General features: G+C 33.6%; 1 protein-coding gene across 1 annotated transcript in view; it reads left to right on the top strand.

Moving 5' to 3' along the window:
- Positions 1 to 6057: 6057 nt before the first annotated feature.
- The window catches only part of Gycalpha99b (guanylate cyclase 1 soluble subunit alpha 2), a 29328-nt gene continuing 14811 nt past the window's right edge, over positions 6058 to 20574 (top strand). The window contains exons 1-2 of the mRNA XM_070312073.1: positions 6058 to 7104; positions 19661 to 19740. Of these exons, the coding sequence (XP_070168174.1) occupies positions 6868 to 7104; positions 19661 to 19740 (317 nt within the window). The 5' untranslated portion in view covers positions 6058 to 6867. The remainder of the gene's footprint in view (positions 7105 to 19660; positions 19741 to 20574) is intronic.

The raw sequence follows: 20574 nt of genomic DNA, 5'->3' as shown, positions 1-20574 counted from the left end.
ATCCTATAAGCTAAAATATTAGGTGTACAACTTTACTTCCGCCGTTTTTTTTCCCGAAATTCGACGCTTTATTGTAAAAAAACTGGTTATTGCTTGTTGAGTCACTCCCTTTGACTCGAGTCTTCATTAGTGTAATGCCTCCAATTCTGCATCTACGAAAACCTTCTCTCTTCCACCGCTATGCCGGTCTTCGACGTGAAAATCACCGTTCTTGAAGCGTTGAAACCACTCACGACACGTTCTTTCGCTAATAGCGGCTTCGCCATAAGTATTTGAGAGCATTCGATGAGCCTCGGCCGCAGATTTCTTCATATTGAAACAGAAAATTAAAACCTCCCGCGAATGACGAGAATTTGGCTCGTAAACTGACATTTTCAATCGAGAATAACTTTATGATGCGGACACAAATCGACTAACGTTTCTATGAGGTTATGTTGACAGATGCCCAAGTTTATCGCATGACATCTATCATCTATTTATTTCGACCACTACTTACCGCTAAAGCCATCTATAGGAAAACGGCGGAAGCAAAGTTGTACACCTAATAGTTTATGAGAAAAACCTGTAGATCCATATATCCGTGTACTTGCGTATCTATATATATATATGAGACATGTAAATGACTTTCTCTAGTTGCAGCATCTGACAAAGATAAATAAAACATCCAAAGCTCCCTGGATATTTGCCAATGCATTTGTACACATTACATTAATGTATTTTGATCGATTCAAACATATCATGTTCGAAGAAATACTCTCAGCTCCAAGTACGAAGAGAAATATGTTTTCGCGAGAAAAATAAAAAATATAAATATAATAAATAAATTGATAATTTTGAAAACTATATGATTTATTAAGAAAGAATAATATATTCGTGTAGATAAAAATATATGACTATCATCATTTCTAACGGAAGAATAAAGTGAAAGCTTTTATAGTTAATTAATCCGGTAAAATCACAAGCTCTCTCTCTCTCTCTCTCTTTCTCTCTTTAAGATATAAAGTATGTAACTATAATTCAAAGGAATAACATAAACGAGCATTCTACATGCTGATTCATATCTAACTTTGAAAGGAGCATGAAAACAATCGCAGAAAATAGTATATCATGCCTTGAATGAAGCTATCAGATGCATGTCGCTTTGTTTTATTCCTATCAAACTATAAAATCTCTGAGAATGCGTACAATAAAGAAGTTGTAGCGGCTTTAATGTACAAAATATGTGATTGTATCGATATTGCATTATTTATACAGTAATATATTTATTACAGTAATATATTGTGGCTCCTGTAACATTAGATAGATAAGTTACATCTTATATTTTATAATTTACACGTAAATTTGAAAGAAAATAATAGTGTTATTTCGTTTTTCACGTAGGATATCTAAATTTAACAAAGAAATAAATCCACATTGCTAATAAAAAAATTGCACCTTTATCGTCGCAGTAACGATGCGACTTGATAAACTATTGTCAACGCTCGTAAGTTATTAATCACCGGACAGTTATTGATCACCAGGTTTTATGAGCTTCTGCTCAGGGTAATTTCTGTGTTTATGTTGGCTATTACCATTGATATATACAATACATTCGTTTCCCTTCTTTAAACAGAATGAATATTTTCATAAGCACAAGTAATTAATTTCTTCCTCAATTTCCTCGTTAGTTTTTCCTATCTCTCTTTCTTATTATTTTGAATGTGTATCTCGGTCACAAGAGCTGTAATATGATAAAGAACTCATTGTATCGCGATTCTGGAAGCTATGGCATTTTGCCGAAAGCTATCAGAGGCTATATTTAAGTTTCTCCGAAAACGCTTAACTGCAATTGACCACTAAACATTTTGATCCATTACTATCTAGAATCATGATGTTTCTCCACACGTGTATGTCGATGACAGTTTATATAATTCACTAAGAAAACGGGATAAATCTTCTTTCTTTTTAAAAAGACAAATATAAGACGGCAAGCACTTGATTAAATGTTACTAGCTCAGTAGCTACACGGTGCATCTCGTCAGCTGTATCTCGGGATAAATTGAAATTCGCTAAGAAGAAAAGGAAATATACAGAAACTTAATACAACTCAATCGCATTGTATATATGTAAATTACATTTGAAATTATATTTGTAAATGTAAAAAAGCTCTGTTACAATTTATTGTGGTTGAATAAAAATAACAGATAAATAAATTGGATTAAATAATTAATTTAATTTAGTAATTAAATAAAAATTTTCGATACAAGTTTATTTTCGTGCGCTAAATATATGTGCTTTTAAAAAAGATAAAAATATTTTAAAGTTTTGAAAAATCTTTTGTTTTATCTTTCGATGATATTATTGCTACATCCTTGTAATTTCGTAGGTTTGGTTTTTGAAACAGTGTATGTCTTAATTTTATAAACGAATGAAGACTTCTCTCGCAATTGTGTAAGACAGCTTGTTCTAAAATTGTATACATGGAAAGAACATAATGTCGACAAAATAAGCGTAAGCGCACTCAGCAAGTAAAAATTGTAGACTATATGGTGAATGAAGTTAGTAGAGGCAAGATAATAAAATGAAAAATTCTCCATATCTCTCTTACGAGAGAGAAACCATTAGAATGTAGTCAAGTTTTACATCTGGCAAATGGAAAATACATTTTACAAATCGCATTTTCACATCGGCAATGTTTCGATGCGCAGTTAAAAAAAAAAAAAAAAAAGCCCAGTCACTAATAGTTATAACGTAATGTGATTTTAAATACCAGAGTGTTACACGTTTCTTTAACCATCAAGAACGGACCAGTTGTCTGCGATAGTGCATTATATGCACTATCAATCTACATATATACATTAATATACCATAATATCCATATTTACTATAATATTATAATAATATTCTGCCTATTCAATTAATTAAATTTATAATTTCTGAGTAACATTTAGTTGCTATTTCTACGTATATTATTGAATACTACAAGTAAAAACATTTTATGTAAGTTTTGATTTTTTTATTCTAATTTTATAACTAAAAAACAATTTTTTCTTTATTTTAAAATTAATAAATAAAAGATGTTTATATACATAATAAATCTTATCTAGACGGAGAATAGATTGATTTAGGTCTGCTAATTTTGCAATTTTCGATATGTACCACTTCCAAGAGATATTTATATCCTTATTGCCCTCATTCTATTACAATCTAGTGATTATATTTTCTCGGCAGCATCTTCTTGGTGTATCAGCGCTCGCATGTATCAAGGGCAACACGTTCATAGGACGTACATATTGCGTATTGAATATTTTCTTAAGTAGCGGAAAACACGTATGTTCTCCGATACTATAGATATACATTTGTAAAATATATCTCTTTTTCTGCCAACATTTTTATAGATCTCTACAGTGATTGTAATTTACAGCGCATTTTCATCGGCAATCTCCTGAGTAATGACTCGGTCAACCAACTTCCTCTTGAATGGATCGCTGACATTCAACTGCGGCCTGCGGCACGAAGCAATGTTCCTCATGATAATAGCGCGAGATCGATCGCTTCAAATTGTCGAACATCGAGATTGATATCCGACCCCGTCGTTTGTAGCATGAAGGCAAGGCAGAAAAGTGCTGGACAAACTTCGTTACAGAACTCAACCATTCTTTATCCTCTCTCTGCTCCTTTTGTCAATAATCTGATGCAACTTCTTAGCATCTTGAATTATACCATAATTAAAAAGACATTTCAGAGAAAGAAATGATAGGATAAAATTAATTAATTTACATTAATAATTACTAATTATCAATGCTATTAGTTTGGCGTCAAACCGTGCTCAATCAGTATTTATAACAATTATAGCATTAAGCAATTATATTAAAATTATCTAGTGTTATCAATTTACATGAAAATACAGTAAAGTATTGTGTTGCTACAAATATAACGTTTAATTGAAATTACGTTATACTTTTACAGAAGACAATTTGTCTACAGTAGTATAACACGGGATAAAGACATGTCAAAATAAAGAAAAGTATAAAATCTCTACTGTAAATAGCTATTATTCTCAGAAGAGAGATGTGCTATTAAAAAACGGTTTAACAACTTGTATTATTGGGTAATTGCATAAGTTTGTGCCCGATTTAAATATAAACTTCAATAGATTATATTTTAGAGATAACACTTTTATTAATCAATTATATAGTCTCCATTCTTTTCTACAATGGTTTTCCAACGATCTACAAGCTTGTCGATTCCATTTTTGAAAAAAGAACTTGGTTTTTCTTGAAAAAAGTTTGTAAGGTGGTTTTTGACAGTCAATTCCTCGGAATTGAGATTCTTGCCATTTAAACTATTCTGCAAAGACCGGAACAGATAAAAATCTGAAGGCGCAATATCTGGAGAATATGGCGGGTGCTGCAGAATTTCCCAATGCGACTCCTGCAGTTTTCCTGCAGCTTATTCCTTTCAATCAGGAGATGCGGCACCCGCGTATCAAGCTTGGAAATATATCCAAGCTTTTTTAAATGACGAAAAGCGGTTGAATTATCGATGTTGAGCCTCTCAGCAATATCCTCAGTTGTAATCCTTGGGTTTCTTTCCACTAAGGCGTGCACAATGTCATCATCGATGCCAGAAGGCCGTCCAGAGCGAGGTTGATCCTCCATGTTGAAATCACCATTTCGAAATCTGCCAAACCACTTTTTGACTGTTCGGAGAGCAGGAGCGCGGTCCAAATTAACGCTTTGAATATTTTTTTGCGCAATCCCAATACTCACGCCTTTCCGAAATTCATATAGCATTACATGCCGCAAATGCACCTTTCGTTCTCCATTTTTAATGATTTCTCTTGTGCACAAATGGACTTATCTGAACAATGTCTGACGCTAAATTGACATAAGACAACGTCATCTATTGGGTGTAAGCAACAATTACCACACGAAAACAATAGAACTCCGCCATGCAGTAACTTAATGCCATCTATGAAAATCGGGCACGAACTTATGCAATCATCCAATATATTCGTTTTTTTGCGTCCAAACTGTACGTTTTCTCATAGCTGTTTGCTATATCAAAAATTAATTAATTTTCAGTTTGTACTTCATTGGCAGAGTGTTAAGTCCATCGTGTGAGCCAATAAAAATTTGTTCGAAAAAATACAAATAAAATTTAAAATTTGTTTATGATAGTAGAAAACTTCTCTCTTTCTCATTCTTTCTCTATTTCTATGAAAACTGTTTTTAGCTGAAAATATCTGATATTATAATTTTTTCCGCAACTTGCTAGGAATTTCAGGAATTACACTACGGATATATGTATAGTCACGATATCCCAATTCTCGCGATAAACATTGTCTGACACGAACACATGATATTAATCTACCACTTTATTTCAAGAGATGCAAGATAGTGACACTAAGATCTCGATTATACGGGTATTATAAAGTTTTAAGATAAAATGGACTGGTTTTAAGTTAAGATGGTCTCTCATCTTTTCAATTTTAATGACTAATTACATTATATTTAATGTTCAATAAATTTCTAAAATAAATAAAAATGCATACATTGCTCGTACAAAGTTTCTATCTGTCAGCTAGATACGTTGTTGCGGCAAAACTATGGAAGGTAAGTAATAAATAACAAGATACACACTAAGTTTTTGAAAATTACCAAGAGGTAGTAAACCGTACGGAAATGCTAGTAGCTAACTGCAAGGCAGGTCAACCAGGTAAGCAAACAAGCGAGTCAGATAGGCAGGCAGGCAGGCAGGCAGACAAGCAGGCAGGCAGGCAGGCAGGCAGGCAGGCAGACAGGCAGGTAGGCAGGCAGGCAGGCAGGCAGGCAGGCAGGCAGATAGGTAGATAGATTTCCTTGTCTATGCGAGGGAAGAGGACAAAAAGCGCGGTGGAGTTTGAGGGGGAGGCTGGAAAACACGCGCAGGCGTCTCCGGTGCCCTCCATCGTGTCGCTTTCACCCTCCGCGTACCCTCCCTTGTGCCGTCGACTCACCCTCGCTCGGGTGCCTTCCTCGTCGCTCTTTCCTCCCCGTCGCCACGAAGCGTTGCTCGTTGCGCCTCGGTCAATCGGCGAGCAGTATGGCGCTACGCGCTCCAGCACAGCAACGTACATAGCGCGTCGTCACATCGTGTATCTACCGTGGCATCCATCGCGTCCCCAGCGGGGTGAATCCACGCGCGAATTACGGTTGTCGAGCAATTAGATTGCAGTTTCGACGCCCACAGGATCGCTAGAATCGGCTGAAAGATCGCGATTCCGTGCAACGTGGTGAAGAGAAAAGAATCTAAATTTTATAGATAAATAAATTTCAGACGGACTTTCTCTCTCCTAACGAGTTCTCCACGTTAATATGCAACCGGGTGCGCCGCGTCCGGTCCGACGGAGGTCATAAATGACGCCGGATAGCGTGCGCGCGAATAGCGCGTTGCGGTGCAACGAAAGACTTTCTTCCAGTACGTGCAGTAAGCGATAACGGGCGATCGAGAATGACGAGACTCTCGACGATCATCATTAATATCAGTACTAGCAGCATCGCGACGACGACGATCGAGAGAACGACTATCAAGGCAAGCTTGATAGCGGCAGATTTTCGACTCAATCTCACGTGTTGGCGTACTGCTTAGGATAGCGACATGAGAATATTACGAACGATAGCGTAGAAAAGCACCACGTTCCTACGAGATTCGCTAGAAAGTGCGGTAAAAGAATATACAACTTAGATAGAGTGCGTTCACAGAGTTCAGACTCCATCAGCTGATCGTTGATAAATACAACACGCGACATGTTCATCGCTAATTAACACCGCGCGCTCGCTCGTCTTTCGTTGATAATCTGGAAGATCCTCTTATTGAACTACAATAGAGCAGCGCATCTGCAAAATGGCATGCCCGTTCTCCAGCAGACGCTTCAAACTAGATCGCAAGAATGAAAGCAAGGACGGGGATCATCGTAGAATCCCAAGGATTGGACAGGACGAGCGGAGCAAGCCGTCGCGACAATCGTCGGTTCAAATAACGTCGTCTCTTCTGGGAGAAGACGGTGACGACCTCGAGGATACACAGACACTTAACCTGAAACATCTAAAAGCCGCGGTGACCCTCTTGACAAACCCTTCGGTATTGAATAAACGATGAATTTATTTCTTCAGCTTCCGCTACACAGTCGCGTATACAACCCTCACATGATCTCTTTGCAGTGTGCTTTATCACTCTATCCAGCATGTATCCTTAATATCATTAATATCTTGTCGATGTAGTAGCAAAACTAACACAAATAGATGTTGCATGTATATCGTTCCAAGATCTTTAGAAAAATCTTTAGATATATAGAATCATCCTCTAAGAAATAGCTTCAAGCGTGAAGGATCAGCTGTTTTTGTACGGCTTTACTCTCGATGAGTTCAAAGTCGGATTAATATAGACGGTGATACGCGATTGGTTTAGTTTGCCCAAGGTTTTATTCCACTCTGTCGTCTATGTTCGTCCCTTTGTTGCGAAAATTTCGCTCTTCGCTGTCGTTGCTTTAAAGCCGGTATAACCGCGGATTTCGAAAGCGACCGAGTTCCGTTTTCAAAGACACCGATGATCGTGATAAACGAGACGCCGAATCGAGGTCGTTTTGATGTGCAGTATCTGCGCGTTGGATGGTCGAATTTATATTTATCGTCGACCTAAATGTTAAATAACAATAAATTGAGGTGAAATTTACTTTAATTTATCTGATTGCGTGTTAAAGAATGATATAAATTAATTATGGAATACCAGATAAGAGTACAAAATAATTATCAATATTTGTGTTACGAGTATTTTAATATTTTATGCCATCTCTAATAATTCAACATTATTTTATTTACTTTATAATTGTTACTATTTATAATATTTTAATTATTACTATTACTATTAATGTTGCATAGAATTTTCATATTTTCTTCGTTTTATATAAAAATCTCGATCAAATTTCCCATTTGTTAAATGCGCACGTGCACTTACCGCAATTATCATGGGAATCGGAACAGTTTTTTTTTTTATTGAGAACTGGGTCAAAAATATATAATAAATCCCAACTAAAAGTTTCCTGCCGTCCCCGTTAGAGAAAGCAGGAGTTTCCAAGTTCCTCCTCCGCGCGGAAGCAAATCGCGTTAGCGACTCACGCGAACAGCCAATGTTTCGAAATCTTGTCTTGCGAAGAAAGATACAGAGCTTCTTGCTTCAAAACCTTCTGCATTAAACTTTGCACGCAAGTCTTGCCTCTTCTACTAATGCTATGTATTCTATAATGCCTATATAATGCCTTTCTTGCAGCTTTACCATCTAACCAACGTAATGAATTACCTAGTACGCTTGAACTTGAAGATGTGCAATATATATATTATTAATAAGCATTTCTAATTGTTACGTTAGACAAATCTCATATCTATGAATCTCGATAGCTATAAATAATAGTTTTACTAAACGAGAAGCGGGTCGATATTAATGTTCGCGAATAATGTCACGAAAAAATAAGATCCCTTTCCGATTACATCTTATGAGGATGTAGGCTCAGTGAATCAATGCGAATCATACAAATATACATCATCCAGATGATATCAGCATATTTCTGATCATTGAATCGCGATAATTCGAACAGAGTTTTCCGTCGTCATCCAATCACGTTGGATAGATTCCTCTCGCATGATCATATCTGTAGTTGGCAAATGTCATTGGTATTTCAGAGGGTTAACGGCGTTTGATGGCAGATTAGGGGAGACGAGAACGCGGCACTTAAAGCGATAACGTCGGGTGCAAATCCAGGAGGCGTTAAGCCACAGCCCATTCACCATCAGCGCTCGATCTCGCGTGTATACGCGAATGAATCGGGTGGAAATGAGTAGTTTCTTGCAAGAATAGGCATCAGGACATTGTAATGAAGTTTGCATTGGATAAAATCGAAAGTAACTTGATTCACGATACTTGTCGATTGCATTGCATTATGTCACAGCCTTGTGAAGCGGAAATAATTTCTCTCGACAAAAGACACACACACACACAAATCTTTTGCTTTTCCCAAAATTCCAACAATAGTGAAGAAATGCAAAAATTTGTTACTTGGTGTTACACATCGTTTATTTCAAACAGATAAAGTAAAAGAAAACTGGCAATGAGATAAATACAATAAACGTCTTGTGAATCGAAATATATCTCTGTTACCTTTTTTTTTTATCAATTTTACTTTTAATAATAAATATAATTAGAGAAAAATTAGCAATAACAAAACGAATTTTTAAAATATCCAGGAATCAAAGTAAATATTATAAACGAATATTGGCCGCTATGAATAAATATTACAGAACAAGCCAAGCCCAGTTCGTTATCGATTGAACTTTTATGAAAGTTCAAGCGAGACCATAAAGCAAATGCTGTTGAATTTACGCGGTGATACATAAACTGGTATTTCTATATATATATATATATAACATCGCACTCTAATTAACACTAACGTCGGAGGGATTTTCTATGCGTCAATCTTTCATCTTCAATAAATATAAATCGCGTTTCTGCAAGTTCCGCAGTCGCCTTATGAAATTCATCTTTCAATATGCCGTAATAGTGCTAACTGATCCATTAAACGTCGCTATTTGAAAATTATAACCGCAATTCGAGTACCCGATCGCCAGTTCGCAGTTACGGCCGAAGCACAATTTCAGCGATTGTGTGGGATATTTCATTGAATAGTGTCATGAAAATCAATAAATGTATGGAATGCAATTCTAATAATTGCCAAATTGTGCAATTATAATATGAATTTCTTTTTTGCAATTACATGTATCATATATTCGCATAAGAATAATATATATATTAGGTGTACAACTTTGCTTCCGCCGTTTTCCTATAGATGGCTTTAGCGGTAAGTAGTGGTCGAAATAAATAGACGATAGATGTCATGCGATAAACTTGGGCATCTGTCAACATAACCCCATAGAAACATTAGTCGATTTGTGTCCGCATCATAAAGTTATTCTCGATTGAAAATGTCAGTTTACGAGCCAAATTCTCGTCATTCGCGGGAGGTTTTAATTTTCCGCTTCAATATGAAGAAATCTGCGGCTGAGGCTCATCGAATGCTCTCAAATACTTATGGTGAAGCCGTTATTAGTGAAAGAACGTGTCGTGAGTGGTTTCAACGCTTCAAGAACGGTGATTTTCACGTCGAAGTCCGGCATAGCGGTGGAAGAGAGAAGGTTTTCGAAGATACAGGCAATTGGAGGCATTACTTAATGAAGACTCGAGTCAAAGTCAAAAAGAATTGGCACGATCATTAGGAGTGGACAATACTTTGAATCATAAATGTATAACCAGTTTTTTACGGAAAAAAACGGCGGAAGCAAAGTTGTACACCTAATATCTTTACGTTAAATTATGTTCATGTCCGTACGTGAAGATTATCAAACCGCACATGTGCAGATTCTACCTTATCTATTAATATACATATTAATATATGTCAAGAGCAATTAGTCAGGTAAAAAAGCGGGAAATACAAGATTGCTTCGCAACCTGTATACAGCCGAATATTCCTTCGTTCAATTAGAAATACTCGAAAACAGTGCTCGATGTAGCAAACTGTTTCCGCAAACCGGATAAATAAATGATCGAGAAGGGCGGATGTTACAAATCATTGATGTGCCACGGAGAATACATTCTAAAATGGGCGGTTTCAGTAAATCTAAAGCATTAATCGGGAATTATTAACTTAGCAAAATGCAATTCTAGCACATTGCGTGATGTGTCTTTTTATCTACTTTCGTTTTAATCTTTCTAAATAAAAAGGGAGACCTTTTATCAAGAACGCTTCAAGATATTTCTGATATAATATATGTCATCGCGTTCTTGTCTTCATCGAAAAACCGATATTTCATGATAGATTTTCACTAGTTCAGCACGACGAGAACATTGGAAAATAAAATCCGCACGAAATTATTACAAATATCGATACGAGGAGAATCAACATAATGGTCTAAAAAAGTGATAAAGGATTTTGCATGTGTATACGCATGTATTTGCATATAAGAGGGACAAATAAGAAAATAAAATCGAAATTGGATTCTATACGAGCACAATAGCTAGACGCAACGTAGCAACGTTGTACAGAAAAGACGGATTGCAAATTCCAAATGCAAGTAATCTAACGAATAGAGTATCAGGATATTGTTGCCACAATTATCTTTCGGCCGTCGAGTTTCTCCAAATTTTTCTTCGTTGTTATAGAATAAAAATATGACGATGAGACCGATGAACAGAGAGAAGAAAATAGAGAGAAGCTGTACACTATAAAGTATGGATGCAACCGCCGATTATTTTTCATACTTGCTGTTGTAGCATTGAATTTTTTACAAAAAGAAAACATCGAGGATTTTCTTTGTGCGTCTAACGATAAGAGGACGCCTCTTATTAAATGAGTATTAAGTAGATTGTATCGCCTAATCCCGAGAGCGCGGGTATTAAACGAGACATTCCTAACAGCAGCCTCTTAAATATCGTGTCGTGAGAAACGTCCGTTCGCAGTCTACGAGAAACTTCAGTAGCACGTAACTTACTTATCGTGCCTGACCCAATAATGGCGTATCCCGATCGTCAGGTCGGAGTTAGAAGCGCTATAATGTATCATGCGGCTTGCGTTAATCGGGAGATCGGAGTTGATATTTGAACGAAGATTAAACGGCATTTCATCTCACACGCACGGGAGATTTCGTAAAATGATTACGTAATATCGATGAAATGGACCTTAATTATGATTTAATAAACATCGCGTCCTCTGGGGAAATGACGAGCTAATAAATAAATCCGGATTTGATCCCGTATTTTATTAAATTTCACTCGAACGCACCGAACGCGAATATTTTTAACACAATATTTCCGCATCGGATAATACGCGGGCATAACCGATGCGTGATATTAATGTTTCAAGCTTCCTGCGAAAAGCCGTCACGCACAACCAACGACGTAAATATTGCGTATAAATTTACGAGATCATGAATGTAGTTACCATGATAACCGCTACACTATATCATAGCACTTCAGAACTTTAAGCATGGCTAAAGCCTGCACGCTTGCTATTCGTCGCGTGCACAAAGCTAAAATTTAGCATGCACATAGACAAGAATGGAAAATGATGAAGCGACCGAAAATTTTAATTATACGTTATAAGCTTCGAAGTATTAGCTGAAATTATCGGACACGCAATGTACATTTTAATCAGCCTTAAGTTTCAATTTTGAAAGATTATTCGGGATAATATGATAGAAATAATCGTTGTTAATAATAATCGTGCTCTCTCAACATGTTACTTATAACATATTTGATATAATAAATATTATTTATAGCACATATTTGATATTAATTGAATAGTATATAACGCGCGCTATATGATATTACGGAAAGTTATTGCCTAACATTCGGGTGTGTATATTACCAGGCGTCGTTATACATATTTTTACGATTTATCCCTCGAGAAAATATGTAATAATTCACGATGACAATTCCCTCCTCCCGCGGGCTGTAACTTACAGAGACCTAATCATGCTCGTTGCATTGCAAAATACTCTCTTTAGAGGCGATCGATACATCCGTCGCTACTAATGGCACTTCCAACATCGTCGAGTAATCGCAAGGGTCGTAAATGCAGTTCCGTCGGATACCACGTTACCGTCTGCCACGCCATGCTACCGCAATGTTATGGAAATACCACGATCGATTTGACGGATTTGCATAACACGCGTGTTACCCCCGCGCTTTTTTACTACAGGCTAGTTGTGATGGATGATCTTCGTCGCACGATGCTTTTCGAACGCGAACGAATGATGTTGGGACGCGCAGCTCCTCCGGGAACAAGTTGGATACTTTCGGAGCCATTACGGCGAGAAATATGCCGGATCGATAAACGGTCGGCAAATATTCTTCCGCATTGAATAGTGTTTGAAATGGGAACGTGAGGGGTTGAATGAAATTTCCGATGGAGCCTAGATAATTATTCCTCTGTCATAGAATGATATCCCATGGGAAATTTAACAAGATCTTTTTATTATCACGACACATCTCTCTAAAACCAAAATTTCTAAAATTTGACCTTGAAAAATCATTTGAAGGTCATGTGAAGGTCAACTTTAAAATCTTAAATGGAAACCCCCATTTTTTATTTAGTATTCTTGTAGCTGATATCGAGAGCTTTCCAAAACACTATAATAAAGTATTTTTTTATTAAGTACTTTTTGAGTTATTTCATATTTTAATCTGACATCTTTTGATATAAAAAATTAAATATCTCATAAAATATTCAGTTTTCGATAATCTTACCGTAATACTTTTATGTACAGAATAATGAGACAAATCAATTAGTGCAAAACAAAAAAAAACAAATAATTGTTTAAAAAAATACATCGTACAAAATATACTTACAAAAAAAAGAATTTTTTTATCTGGGATTAAAACGTTTTATTCATAAACTTTTATTATTCTTTGCAATAATATAATTTCTTTATATCTGATGTCTTTTGTTCTGTCGTATTATGATTATTTGTATTAGAGAAAGGATTGTTTCGTCAAAACTTGAGAAAATTTATTGTATAAGTTATAATATCTCTTTCAACTTTCCACGTTACAAAATACAAAGGGAGCCAGATATATTACGTTTTCATAACTCTGGAAAGTTGCACATGCTATTTCGTTTGACGTGAGGAAAATAGGTGCCAAGAAGCAACAGAAGTACCATAGTCACGTCTTCTAAGTTGACCGAAAATCATTATAGAGATAAAATAGATAAGCTAAATAAAATAAGGCTAGGCAAGTTTGGCAATCGAATCTTTTGTAAATTCATAACATGTTTACGCGATACATCGTAAAGGATTGTGATCTTTAGTATCTATGCTTTTCGATGCGTGCACACAATAGTCCTTCCTCCACTTAAATCTTTTATAAAATTATATAAGAGTACAATTTTGCGTTTATTATTTTACAAACATCTTTATGTTGTTTGTAATATTTTCTTCAAGTATCGATTTTTGAATGTGCAAGCTCAACAACTCCCTGCGCAAGAATTATTTTCTCAAAGAAAACAGCCGCTAAAAATATCGTGCGATGAAAGACTAAAAATTTGAACTTCATAGGACTGCGTAGCCATTTCTCTAAAACGGACAGGCATTCAGCATATCTTAGTTAACCGCGTGACATTCATTCTTTCAAGCTGCCGACTCTTCATTAAAGAAACGTTAAGTACGTTCTACAACAAGGACGTGCACAAGATTAATCCTTTTTCTTGCCTTTCTATTTTCTCGAGTGTACCATCCCTTTGCGCTTTGTAGTAGAAACACTAAGTACTTTATGAGGAGCTGCATTCTTTTCAGTAAGAGACTAATCTTTGTAAGGGCGATGTTTTATAAAGAATATAACAAAGTATCTTATGACAATGTTTATTTTGAGAATAGAAAAGAAAGGGAATAGCTTATAGCTAAAAATATAGCTGACTTTATTTTTTAGAATTTGAAACAAATGTCAAATGTCAGAACAAAGATTGTGATTATCGTATGTCTATGCCGTAATATATAAATAGAATTGTCTAATAGAAGGGTAACAACATTCGAGGAATTCGGATCGGTCCACTAGCGTCCACTTTTGTCGCCAAAAGTAATTAAACTGTGCTATTCAGAAAATTCGTGTCTATTACATGGCTTAACGTTTCGTCAGATAACAATGGAACACCATCTATTGGTATACCGTACTCTCTCGTCCGTACAATCTCGATGCGTAAATACTCACGAATGAATGAGAATTGCAAAAACAGGTTGCACTTGTCATCGTACGTTCGGAAGATACGTCTGTGACACTTGTGACTAATCATTGTTACCGTGAATGACACATAGATAGATAAGCTTTATAGTGATGGGCGAGCGAATCGACACGGGGGGCTCTATTCCACTCTACGAAATGGATGGACGCGACAGAAACTTCGTTACTTAGTTAAATTGATGGAAATCAAGTTTTACTCCTACTTGCGGAATTGCGTCGACATGCATCGCGATAAAAGCGCCGACGTCTATGCCTGCATGAAAATAACGTATTTAATAAAAAATAAAATTTAATATTAATGGACTTTGCGGGAAACTGTTTGTAACATATTTGCGTTGAAGTATAGAATTTTTAAGATTTCTTAACAAGAGAAGCAAATTTCACCTTAATAGAAGTTTTACTTCAGTATTGTCAAACTTGCATTGGTTACGATAAAAAATAATGACATTATAATATGTCACAAACACATATACAGGGTGTCCCATTTTAATCTCCTCAGGCAAATATCTCAAAAACCAAGCCCGGAAGAGAAAAATGTTTCAGACAAAAGTTGTTTGGTTTCGAGGGGGCCATAAGATGGTGACATTGATTTGACCTTGGAAAATCATTTGAAGGTCATGTAAAGGTCAACTTTAAAATCTTAAACGGAAACCCCCATTTTTTATTTAGTATTCTTGTAGCTGACATCGAGAGCTTTTCAAAACACTATAATAAAGTACAATATTTTTTCATTAAGTACTTTTTGAGTTATTTTATATTTTAATCTGACATATTTTGATATAAAAAATAAAATATTTCGTAAAATAATCAGTTTTCGATAATTTTACCGTAATACTTCTATGTACAGAATAATGAGACAAATCAATTAGTGCCAAAAAAAACAAATAATTGTTTAAAAAAATACATTGTAAATAATTTTCTTAAAAACAATTTTTTTTTATGCTAATTGATTTGTCTCATTATTCTGTACATAGAAGTATTACGGTAAGATTATCAAAAACTAAATATTTTACGAGATATTTAATTTTTTATATCAAAAGATGTCAGATTAAAATATAAAATTACTCAAAAAGTACTTGATAAAAAAATACTTTATTATAATGTTTTGGAAAGCTCTCGATATCATCTATAAGAATACTAAATAAAAAATGGGGGTTTCCATTTAAGATTTTAAAGTTGACCTTCACATGACCTTCAAATGATTTTCCAAGGTCAAATCGTTGTCACCGTCTTATGGCTCCCTCAAAGCCACACAACTTTTGTTTGAAACATTTTTCTCTTCCAGGCTTGAGTTTTGAGATATTCGACTGGATGGATTAAAATGGGCCACCCAGTATATATACATACATAGACACTTTCATGTATCTCTTTATTATATTGCGTCAGTCATTTGCTTTCTATCATTTATTTCCTTTTCTTCAGAGACGGCGAAGCTTTATAAATATTTCTGACGTGTAAAAGTGTCCGTTAAAAAATACAAGTATTGGGTCAATGCAATTGGGTGGTCAGTTATCGTGCAAATCTTGTCGCCATAGCCACGTATTATGACGTATTTGAAATGCAAAAATAAAAAGAGATCTCCATTAAGCCACTTAAGTACGTCTCACAATGCATGATACTTACTTCGATTTCTGGATGCTGGCGCAGAAAAATGGTTGACCGACTTTCAGTGCGATAAAAATATTAGCTAAAGGAATGCCCGATATAATAATAGTCTCATTTCTCACACAAGTATATTGTATAATTATGAAATAATTACTTTCAGAGATGTCATTATTAAAAATATATAGGAAATTTAACATATGTTTTTTTATAATAATTATATTATTACAAAGTAAAAAATGTAATTATATATTATAATAACAATTATTAAAAGAAATAGATACACAAAGTACATAACTTTTATTTATGATGCTACCAATCAATAGTAAAAGTAATGAATTTTTAATTACTGAATTTCGAATAGAAAATGCGAAAAGACTATATATGACTCGATTTTCTTATAATAATAAATCGATAATACTTTCCACACTACTTTCTATAAACTGATAAACATGTCAATTCGCATGATCGTTTTTCCACAAGTAGTTCAAATGACCTTCCTCTGCCATTCTAGAAAGCGATCTCCTATCGATTTTGGCTCAAACCGGAATGCGACTGTCGAGATGTTGGTGGAATAACATTTGACATTGCCAAATTTCTGTCATTTTTCTCTTTTATTTTGTATAAAAAGTATTCTTAAAATGCTTCTACAATTTTTGAATGCTTTTAACTAAAGAAATATTTTAGAAAATCCTATTTTACGCTCCTCATGCATGTCTGGACATAAACAGGTCAATCGATCTACAATTGAATTAAGATGTCCATTATATTCTTTTACTTTACATCTTGACATTCATTGCATGATGTAACGTATTATAAAATTTTATAATTTTTATTAAAAATGTGCATCCGTCAGTTCTTTTGAAAAATAATTTAACTGTTTATGCGCTAAATAACTAATTAAATTGCTTTTTCCATTTTCTTGCTTTTCGTAGACACAATTTTATTATGAAAGTCAGTTTGTATTATGGTATCATTGAAAGATGAAAATTAAAATGCAATAAATTCAATGTGATTGGAAACAATGATCTTGGCACCGACACCTAGTACCACTACTATTTATAATGGCTTGCTTTGTACGTATGTAACGTAGCATCTAAACATATAATTATCTGTTAATTCACGGTAGAATTATTCTTTATACGCTTGTACACATTTCATTTGTATTATTATTATTCTTATGACGTGCGCATGATAATAAATGTTAATACAATACATAAAGAAGATAAACTGGTTGCTCAGATTTTCCGCAGATCATGCCTAACCTAACCTAACATATATAATCACACATATTAATAAATGCTAATATATAGTTTATGCAATCCCGTTTAATTAATCATCATTTAGAACTCGATTAAATGCACATTTTACCTCAAGAAATTATATTAAAACTTTGTATATATATATATAATAAAAATTTTAATAATAAATAATTTGCATTGATAATGTTCCTCTATCAACTTGAAATTTCTGCAGTATCGGATATATATTGTACATGCATACATTTTATTTTAGAAATTATCAAAACATTTTTTATCTTATCAAATTATTGGGAAAGTAAAAAATAATAAATAAATAATATTGATATATATTTGTTACGAAATATTTTTTTACGTTAGTTTCACTCATATAAACTATACAAAAATTATTATATTTTTTGAATGTTATCTCTCTACAGGTATGTCGATATACATCTCTTAATTTATTATTATTATTTATCAAATATTATATTTTGACAAATTGTTATTTACTAACTGATTTTTTGTTATAATAGTTTACCCAAGTGAAAGAAGTTCTTTTTCTAAATAAAAATATTAAGTGTTATAAAAATTAAAAGTACATAGTAATATGTATAAGTTCTAATTATACTAAGTAAAAAATATACAGTTTTAATAATATATTTTATATAAACAATATTTTATCTTTTGCCTATTATATAATAAAGCATTATCTTACAATTAAATATTGAGATTTTCAATATTTAACATTCAGCATAATTTTCTTTTATTAAATATTAAAAGAGCTTTGTAAAAGCCATGACGTTATGATCCCTTTAATACGCGAAGTTTCAAAGTATAATTTAATATAGTATTAATTTTAAGTTTATATAAATCTATGAAAATGCTAAGTTGGAGAATAATTTTGACTTCTACACCATTAAGCAATAAAGGTCACGTTGGTTTAAAAGTATTGCAAAATTTAAACTGTAATTTCGAACAGCGGAAATATAGCTTCCGTATAATAACTATCGAATTATTGCGCAACGGTTACCAAATCATACGCACATTAAGTATGTCGTTAAGTCGGACATCGTGTAATATATTTTTGCTCTATTCATAGATGATCTGTGCAACATAAATGCGCGTATCAATCTTTTAAATGCGATTTGTGAAAACCGCACATGTGCTTTTTCCGACGAAATGGTTTGATAAAAGTTCGAAATCACCACGCATATATGCATTGAATTATGTATGTGTAAGTTCTTGTAGCATGCATCCATGTGCATTAGATATTTTTAAATATAATATCTTATATGTAATTTAACTTTAATTAATCATGTTTTATAAACAATAAGAACTTAATATATTATTTAGCGACTTTGTATATTATATTTAATTCAAAAGTTTATAGTTTATTTTCACGTTTATCTATATTGTAAATAAATATATATATACAGGGTGTCCCATTTTAAAGGACCCACTCAAATATCTCAGAAACACTGCGTTAAATCGAAAAATGTTTCAAACAAAAGTTGTGTGGCTTCAATGGGGCTATAAGATGGTGACAATGATTTGACTTTGGAAAATCATTTGAAGGTCATGTGAAGGTCAACTTTAAAATCTTAAATGGAAATCCGCATTTTTTATTTAGTATTCTTGTAGCTGACATGGAGAGCTTTCCAAAACACTATAATAAAGTATTTTTTCTCATTAAGTACTTTTTGAGTTATTTTATATTTTAATCTGACATATTTTGATATAAAAAAATAAAATATTTCGTAAAATATTCAGTTTTCGATAATTTTACCGTAATATTTCCATGTACAGAATAATAAGACAAATTAATTAGTATAAAAAAAAAAATGTTTTTAAGAAAATTATTTACAATGTATTTTTTTAAACAATTATTTGTTTTTTTTTTTGGGCACTAATTAATTTGTTGTCCAACGACTACGCATCTAAAAATAATTTATTATATTAAACTAATCAATTTCGTCATTTTATAATTATTTCTTTAACTCCTACTCTTATTTTAGAACGAAGTGGTAGCTGTGGCGTTACAAGCTCTATTAAATAAACATGAAGTACCTCTTCCAGCGTCGACAACGTCGTCTTTGTGAGTATATTCATTAAAATGTGTTCTTCATATTAGAACACAGATTGCATGTTACTTTATATAACAAAATTTTCTAAAATTGAATGAAATATTTTACTATATAATAAATTATATTATGTATCATATAAATTCATGATATTATAAATTATATTTTTCGTTGTTAATTATTGCTGAATTAAATTAATAAAATTTGAAAGCTTCTTGAAATATATTAGTAAACACAATTGTGCTTTATTACTATAAACTTAACTGTATTTAAAAGTGTAAATAATTAAATAACTATATATAAAAGTATATTACACTAAATAGTATTTTTTTATAAGATTACTACAAAAAATCTCAAAAAGGAATCTGTTAAATAAAAAAATAATCAAAAGAAAATCCAGGTATTATTCAGGGTGTCCCCAATTTAAATGGCAAAATTTCAGGAGCGTGTAGGGAACGAAAAAGCTAAGACAGAAAGTTCTTTAGAGATTTGCTCGTTGTTACTTAATTTTGGAGAAAATCACAAAAAAAGAAACAAAACAAGTTTCCGTTTTTTCATTTACATTTTATTTATGTTATCATCTATTTAATGCAGATATTGTTTAAAATGTTACCCTCTTGCAGCAATGCAAGCATTATATCTAGCACCGACCTCATTAATTGCATCTAGACATTGTTCTAGTGATATTTGCTGCACTGCATCTATAATTCGGTCTCTTAATTGCTCTCTTGAATCGATTGGCACCGTAAAGGATAACATCGAGTGTTTACATATGTAAGGAACCTTGAAGCAGAAAGTTTCGGTGCCAATCAATTCAAGAGAGCAACTGACGATGAGAGATTGAATTT

The sequence above is a fragment of the Polyergus mexicanus genome, unplaced genomic scaffold, assembly GCF_030449975.1.
Source record: "Polyergus mexicanus isolate NDT 795.1 unplaced genomic scaffold, iyPolMexi1.0 SCAF_21, whole genome shotgun sequence".
Taxonomy (NCBI): Eukaryota; Metazoa; Arthropoda; class Insecta; order Hymenoptera; family Formicidae; genus Polyergus; species Polyergus mexicanus.
Note: the sequence above shows the minus strand (reverse complement) of the source record. Positions and strands in the feature narration are given on the sequence as shown.